Source organism: Rhododendron vialii, chromosome 3a, assembly GCF_030253575.1.
Source record: "Rhododendron vialii isolate Sample 1 chromosome 3a, ASM3025357v1".
In the NCBI taxonomy this organism is placed as follows: domain Eukaryota; kingdom Viridiplantae; phylum Streptophyta; class Magnoliopsida; order Ericales; family Ericaceae; genus Rhododendron; species Rhododendron vialii.
The window spans coordinates 34,326,375-34,335,024 of record NC_080559.1 but is presented as its reverse complement, the minus strand read 5'-3'; the positions used below and the strand labels follow the sequence as shown (position 1 = coordinate 34,335,024).

General features: G+C 38.4%; 1 protein-coding gene across 2 annotated transcripts; it reads right to left on the bottom strand.

The window, feature by feature from the left end:
- Positions 1-530: 530 nt before the first annotated feature.
- Positions 531-7,172, bottom strand: LOC131320274 (pyrophosphate-energized vacuolar membrane proton pump-like). Of its 2 annotated transcripts, XM_058350930.1 has the most exons (8): positions 6,559-7,172; positions 3,994-4,568; positions 3,520-3,899; positions 3,185-3,271; positions 2,769-3,099; positions 1,927-2,337; positions 1,374-1,433; positions 531-1,070 (listed from the first exon to the last, which is right to left on the bottom strand). In XM_058350930.1, the coding sequence occupies exons 1-8, from the start codon at positions 6,803-6,805 to the stop codon at positions 864-866; spliced, it is 2,298 nt and encodes a 765-aa protein (XP_058206913.1). In that variant the 5' UTR covers positions 6,806-7,172; the 3' UTR covers positions 531-863. The 2 variants fall into 2 exon arrangements, with proteins under 2 accessions (XP_058206913.1, XP_058206914.1); XM_058350931.1 differs by lacking the exons at positions 531-1,070; positions 1,374-1,433 and adding an exon at positions 1,798-1,851 and having other exon boundaries at positions 1,894-2,337.
- Positions 7,173-8,650: the final 1,478 nt, after the last annotated feature.

Here is an 8,650-nt window from a genome sequence, read left to right as displayed (position 1 = left end):
GAATCCTCGTCCCAAATTCTAACCTTATAGGAATAACCAACTAGATCACTAAACATGAAACATGAAACACAAGTAAAACCCATGCAATTCTAGTTTAAAAAAACTCCTCGCGAAGCTGTCTATCTTACCATTTTAAGTACCTGAGTTTTTAATCACAACATGTTAATGGCTTGGATTTGACCAATTGGGCTAGCTCAGTTAGCCAAGACTCTTACATCTTACTAGGAAGTCAAGATTTCAAATCTTTCCAAAAGCATTTGGATGTTCTTCCCTTACAAGGGTTTTTCCTTCATTTTTTTGATTCTTCGATGGGCTTATTTCTTGTATTGGTTGAGTAATTAAACTTGGATATCTCGTGGACTCCCATAATTAATGTAGTGTCCTGGGTTTGTACTGTGTAACTCTCATACATGATGTAAACGATCTCCCCTATCATTTGACCAAAAAAAAAATACTTGGATTTTGGTCTACGAGTCCAGGGCAGCAGTAGATTCTTACAGCTAGACTTCTCAAAAAAGAAGATCATAAAAGACATTAACTACTGGTATAATTTGACATTGACCCATAAAAGTTGCAAATCGAATAGACCAATGACCAACATCATGTGCATTTACGTAGGCAAAGAACAACAAAGCTATCCCAACTCTTCAAAAGATTGAACATTTTCATCAACATCATCAACTCCAATAACGGGGAAAAATTTCTCTACACCAGAATCTAAAGTACAGTTGAAATAGAAGTTAGGAGGAGGAGACCTGGCGGAGAATGAAGGACACAGAATAACCAGGTAAAAAGACGACAACGATCATAGGGAAATCGGTTGGAGAATCCCCTGCAGTATTAGCACTCCCTTCTTTGTTCTTCTAGAAAATCTTGAATAGAAGGCCGCCATGGGTAGCGAAAAAGGGAGCGAACACAAGTGATTCAACAGCCATTAGCTTAATCAGGATGTTGAGTGATGGTCCAGATGTGTCCTTGAGCGGGTCCCCAACGGTGTCACCGATTACAGCTGCCTTGTGTGCGTCGGATCCCTTCGGGCCAAGGGTCCTTGCGTGCTCCGAAGCACCAGCCTATCACGTCACAATCGATACCAAAGTGTAAGGTAGCCTATTATAGGAGGGCTTTCCGTTTTCCATTTCCACAACTCAATTTTTCTAGAGCTAAAATAATGAAAAGTTCAAAAGACACACATCATTTCCATAGTTTTATGCATTTGTTCCTAAAAACAATTTCTGAAAATCCTAAAAGCAGTTTCCAGAAGCAGTTTGTGAAACGAATTTTATGTGTTTCTTCAGAAACGAGACTAGAAAACCAAAAAAGCAAAACGATACCAAGCAAGAGGAATAATTTGTGTCAAATTCGAAATTCTTTACCTCAATATACTTCTTGGCATTATCCCAAGCGCCACCAGTGTTGGACGCAGAGATGGCAATCTGCAAATGAAGACCATAAGATAAGAGTGAGCCTTTCTGCCAAAAAATGGCATGTACTCTAACTACTCAATGCGAAGACACCTATCTCTATGGAGACTTAAATGAGCTCTTCTACCTGTATGAAGTAACCTTATCCCACGCTTACACTTGATTTAGGAAAAGACGTGTGTGTCCAACATGTGTTCTTGGACATTCACCAAACAAGAAGGTTTAGTATCCTCAGTTTCCTATTTAGCTATGCATGAAACTCCCATATTAGGCATCATATGCTTTTTCACACCCATTAAGGAAGGAACATTCGGTTGTTGTGTTGCCTTGTACTTAGACACGCGAATTAACATGAAACGTGACACTAAGACCTCATATTCACTGAACAATTTTACAGTCCAAGTGAAATAGAGTGAATTACGCTACTAGCCTACTATAAAAGTCATTAGTCATTTGTCATTACAACCAAAACGAATATTTCCGGAAAGCAACAACTACAGTATACCTGTACACCAGAGACGAGGGATCCAGCAAGCACACCAGATAATGTTTCCACGCCGAACAAGATGCCGACAATGAGGGGTGTGAGCATGACAAGAGCACCAGGAGCAATCATCTCTTTGATCGAGGCATCCGTGGAGATCTTCACACAGGTAGCGTAGTCTGGCTTGGCAGTCCCTTCCATGAGGCCAGGGATGGTGTTGAATTGCCTGCGCACTTCCTCCACCATCTTCAGAGCAGCTTTTCCGACACTCTTCATTGTCATGGCAGAAAACCAATATGGGAGCATCGCACCCACCAGCAATCCAATGAAAACTTTTGGTGTCAACACGTCAACAGCCAAAATCTCTGCACGGCTCACAAAGGCACCAAAGAGGGCCAGGGAAACAAGAGCTGCAGACCCAATTGCAAAGCCCTAATACCAAAAGCAGAATACCTTTTGTTAGAAATATTCTCCACACTAGGCATCTGTTGTTGAAAAAACCTCTTGTCCTTCTGATGAGTTCCAATTGGTCTAGTTTCTAGTAATTCTAAATGGGTGGAAACCAAGCAGAAACAAAGCGATATTCGCTTTTAATGTGGAACACAAGCCTGAAACTTTTGCTTCAGAATTTACAAGATACCAATACATGAAAAGGGATTTCCGATGAATATTACCCTATATCATATTTAAGGAGAATCAAGACAATCAAAAGGGAGACTATCAACTGAAAACCATCTGATACATTATACGACAGAGCAAAGCAACTACAATAGTTTGGCTTTGGCTGTTGGAAAAGTAGAACACGGGGAGACAAAAAAAAAACAAATAGATTGGCTTTGGCTGGTGGAAAAGTAAGCATATACCTTTCCAATAGCTGCTGTGGTGTTTCCTGCAGCATCAAGAGCATCAGTTCTTTCTCGGATTCTATGGCTCATTCCAGCCATCTCAGCTATACCTCCAGCATTGTCACTGATGGGACCATATGCATCAATGGCCAATCCAGTTGCTATTGTGCTCAGCATTCCTAGGGCCGCTACTGCGACACCATACATAGCAGCAAAGCTGAAACTAACAAAAATTCCAATTGCAATGGCAAAAATTGGAATAATGACCGACTTATATCCCAATGCAAGGCCAAAAATAACATTCGTAGCAGCTCCAGTGCGGCAGGAATCAGCAACATCTTGCACAGGGCTGAAAAATAATGAAATGCTAGCATTAAAACCAGTAACTTGGAAATGTATCAAGGGAAAACTCGAATGATGCCAAAACCAGATACCTGTATGCATTGCTAGTGTAGTACTCAGTTACGAACCCAATGATAAGCCCAGCCCACAAACCAACACAAACACACAAGAAAAGCTGCCTGCACGTGGAATTAAACATTAGAGGGTTGAAATCACAAGGCATTCTATAATTAAGAATCCAACATTTGGGGATGAGTTCACATGAAATAAATGTATTTTAATGATAGGAATCCTGCCTTCAATGCTTTGGAAAAACAACATCGAACCCCAACCCTAGCTCTATCCGGCACACATCGAAACAAAACTGGTTATGGGGAAATAAGGCCACAAAAAAGATTTCTCCCAAAGTAGCGATCATTAACCTTACCAGTTCTTTACTTCTTTCTGGGCTCCAAAATTGTAGATAGTGAAGGAAGATGGAAGCGCAACCCAGCTGACTATCGCGATACCGACAGTCATCAATATTGTAGAGATAATGAGTTGCTTCTTCAAAGTTGGCTCAATGTCCTTTACAGACTTGATTTCAAAGAAATCAGTTGCAAATAAGGTGGTTAGCAAACAAACAAGGATTCCCATAGAACTGACGAGCAGAGGATAAAGCATTGCAGTGTAGTCATGATTGATCCCGAAAGAGGAGATGGAAGCAACAATAAGAGCAGCACATGAAGATTCCGCGTAAGAACCAAATAGATCAGACCCCATACCAGCAATATCCCCAACATTGTCACCAACATTATCAGCTATAACCTAAGAAATGGAGAAAATGAAAAAGATAATATCAGCAAAGGGCAGTAAAACTTTAAAAGAGTTTCAAGAGTTTGTAAGGCATATGGTATCGTACCGCAGGATTTCTAGGATCATCCTCAGGGATGTTCCTCTCAACCTTCCCCACAAGATCAGCACCAACATCCGCAGCTTTTGTATAAATACCTCCAGCTACTCTGCCAAAGAGTGCCATAGAGGATCCACCTAGGCCATAACCAGTTATAGATTCAAAGAGGCCTTCCCAATCATCGCCATAATACAACTTAAAGAGGTTGATGGTAATGTACAGCACTAAAAGACCGTTGGCAGCAAGGAGGAAACCCATGACTGCACCGGATCTAAATGCAACGATAAAAGCTTTCCCAACACCCTTTCTTGCCTCCAAGGTGGTTCTGGCATTTGCATAGGTAGCAATTTTCATTCCCAGAAAGCCAGAAACCACTGAAGTGACACCACCAAGCAGGAAGGATATGGTGCTGAAGGCAGCAGTGGCAAGAGCGGGCTTGCACATTCTCGTGCTGTCATAACTACAAGTCTGGCTCTTCGTGCTGAATCCCTCCACGGAGCCAAGGAAAAGAAAGATTAACACCGCAAAAGCAACCATGAAAATCCCAACATACTGATATTCAGTAAAGAGGAAGGATGTTGCCCCTGAGACATCAAATAAATCAAAAGTAGAGTTAACCGGAAGCTCTCCTCACATATTTGAGAATAGCTTGGATTTAAAGAAATCAACAAGTGTAACAGTCAAACCAGAGTCACAACACACTACAAGTATCACAATGCCAATCTACCACTAACCAAATAGAGCCTTAAGTCCCAATCAATTCAGGTCTGCACCATAAATTCTGTTATTTCCATTAAGCTCTATCGAGGGTATCGTGTTCCATAATATTCAAAAGACCTAGATCCTTTTGAACTACCACCTCCAATGTCACCATCCCCTTTCTAACTACTGCATCGGTTGACCTGCTATAAACATGTACAAACCACCTTAATCTATTTCCTCTTATCTTATCTTCCATCGACAGAAATTGATATCTTGGGTCGTGCTGCGAGCCAAATTTTGGGCTCCACACACTTTGCTGTGGGCACTCTACATCAAAAATGTATGGTGCTTAGAACCTGATTCTCCTTATATGTTGCTTAAGAGAATAATTATTTTCCAGTACTATTCCCATTAAATTCAAATTCTTAATCACCACCTATGGTCCTAATGAAAGAGTAATAACACCTGAGGGTCCACTGAAGAAAATCAACACTAGAGGCTTCCATTTCCTAGCTGGACCTACCACCAACTGTTAACTTAGAAAAAGACAAGGACTTGACACTTCTTTCCTAGAAGATTCGAATGTGGTGGATCAATAGTGGGTTCAATCAGTTACCCCCTTTTGGGTTTGCGTCTTAGGCCCCAATAATTACCTTGTATATAGGCTACGAGACAAGAATTAATACACCCAAGGCATTAAATAACAGGTAAAACGGATTCACTGAAAAAGCATCAAAACAAGATTCAATTAAACAACAATTATTAGTCGTACTTACCAAAAAAAAAACTATTATTAGTCGTACATAGTTACAGTAAATAACTAAAATATAAAAAGACGAGCAGATACGTATATACACGGCAAGAGATGTATGCAGGTACATTCGTATGCAATTACGCAAATGATGTATATGAATGAAAACTTCCCACCTACCAAAAATCAATACAAGCAAACTGCAAATGGAAAACACAAATCCAACAAGCACCAATCAATGAAAGGTCTTGCTAACCTCCGCCTAGTTGGCTTAGGCTAATATGCAAATAATGTCAAATGAGTTCAGACTTCAATACATATCTTATCGATATTAATACGCTTTCACATATATAAATACACTTATCTTATCGATATTAATACACTTTCACATATATAAATACACTTATCTCGACGTCGATGCACTTTTTACCTATTATCCTTCACTGGGATGAGGTAAGCATTTCCATGGATGAAATCCACCACCAGATCTACCAAACATCAAACCACCAAATTCACGAGATCTATGTGTTTGGGATGTCTGAAAAATCATTTACTTTTACAGAATCTCATTAACTTATAGTAAAAGTATTATTTTTTGGTTTATCACAGACAAGAGGAAACAAAAATGTGTACCGAAGATTTTACAATTAAAAAGGAAATTTAGATTTTTTTTTTTTCATATTCGTAGAAATGATTTCGAATTCCACCCACAGTTTTGAACCAAACAAAAAAGCTCAGGAAAAACAAAAGATGCCGACAACAAAAAAAATCTTGCCTGAAAACAGGTCTTGTTCTAATATTTTTCTTCCGTATCACTTACTTTTCGTAATTTCTGGTTTAGTTTCCGGCCAAACTTTTAGTATCAATCATTAGTCTTGATGGGAGGAAATAAAAAAACATAAAAAAGGAAACAAAATCGAAAGAAGTTCAAATAGAACGGACCACAACAAGCTAGTGTTTCAAACTTTTTTTCGTAATTTTTTCTTTTCAAATTCGTTTCGGCGAAACCATAATTTATTCAAAAAAAGTAGAGGTAAATACAATAGAAATTCAGAAAATCCAGAAAAAAAATACAAATCAATAACATAGGAAGAACAAAGCCTAAGCTGAAAAGGTCTCACCTTCGGAGATGGCGTTCTGAATCTCGGCGCATTTCTGCACGACGCTGTGGTCGTTGATACCTTCCTCCTCCTCAATCAACGACTCGCTGAACCCATTCTTGTTGTTCGCCGGCTGCGACTGCTTCTCCACCGACACCTTGACGCGCGACACAATCACCCACTGGATGAGCGAGAACGCGATTCCCACGACGGCGCAGAGCGGAATCAGAATCAACGTCCACAGATCCGGCAGTACCCCCGCCCCCATTGCTTCTTCCCTCGCCGGAATACAAACGGTTTTAACAACCACCTCTCTCTCTCTCTCTCTCTCTCTCTCTAATCTAATCTCTATTCGCGGCTGTGAGGTTTCGGCGTTGGGGAGATATGAACGAATATTATATATCGAAAATCCTATGTGGAGAGAGAGAGAGAGAGGATAAAATGGAATATTGAATGAGGAGAGACAGCAGGGCGTGGTGGAAAAATTGTTTATTGGTTATTCCAAAAAAAAGGAAAAAAAATAAAGAGGCTAGTACAGGGACAAAACAAAATTAAGGGGAAAAACAGAGACAGCTCAGGTTATGTTTTTCATTGGAAAACTGGAATTTCTATTTCGATGGAGTAATTAAAACGGACAGCCAATTAAAACGTCTGTTTGGCATATTTTATAGGGAAAAATGAGAGGTCCAGAGAAAGTTTTAGCCAACGGTGCGGGATGAGATAAGATTTTGTTTGCATCGTGTCTGAAATTTCATAAAGATAATGAGTATTTTTTGCACATATCTTTGTATTTTTATCAAATTTTATCGTCTCGGGTCCTGTTCCGCTCAAAAAATGATTTGTGCCTAAGAACCTTAATAGAACGGAGCCTAAGTATTATGAAAAAATGATCGGTAACGTAAAGCGAGAAATAAGTACTTAAAAAATAAAAAATTTAGCGTGACGGGACCTCAGTATCCCGGGGACGGCACTCTTTAAATTTTGTTATTTTTTATTGAGTATATATGAAAAATACCATTGCAGCACTTCCTAAAGTTTTATTTTTTTATATATAGTTTAATTTAAATGCCAAGACAGGAATGTTTCTTTTCTTTTTTTATATGCTATGACTAAAAATGTAGGGAATTGTCTCTAGAAATGTAAATAGAACAAAATTTTGGTTCTCAATACAAATAATTTTACCTTACTTCTTAGAAAACTTTCTTAATTTCTTTCACACTCCTACTAAAAACACCCCACAAACAAAAATATACAAGTGTTGTAGGAGTAGCTAGTAAAGAATATGACATATTCCTTCCGTCTCATTTTGGTTGTCCATTTTAGTTTTTCGTGCCGTTCTTTCAACGTTTATATCTTCTAATATGAATCTCCAAAAATATGTAATATGGATTTTGTTTGATCGTTCTCAATTAGATCTATAATACAAAATTTTCAAAATTATGAAAAATATTGTAGATTGGGAGACATAAGTATTAAAAAAACGGCACGAAAAACGAAAATAGACAATCAATCACGACCCGGGTTGCCTTTTCTTAATACCAAAACTCTTCGTGGAGCATAATGCATGTAGCGAGAAAAAATATACAACCATCACAGAAAATGAAAAGGGAGAAATATTTCGCTAAACACAAGATTTGTTAGAACTCTCGGAGAAAGTTTACAATACACATTTTTTTAAAATGGTGTACTATATACACCTATTTTATGATTTATTCATAACATTTTAGTGTATTTTCGTAACTTTTGTTCTAGAATTCATAACTTTTCAGCGGTACGATTCGTAACATTTTCATTATGATTCGTAACATTTTGGTGTATCTCATAACCTTTACACGATTCGTAACTTTTTATCAATACAATTCGTAGTATTTTCTCTATAATTCATAACATTTTGAAAGGTGCATATGATACACACTCAAATAAAAAATGTGTATCGTAGTCTTTCCCATAAACTCATATAAAATGCACATACCCTATGATTAATTCATCACCATCTACAGTTTCATTGACTGGTAGAGGGAGAAATTATTCAAATCTACCAGAAATAAAATAGAGACAGATGGATAAAGGAAAGATATGGTTTTGTCATTTGTCTATGAAAGGGGGACGTGTG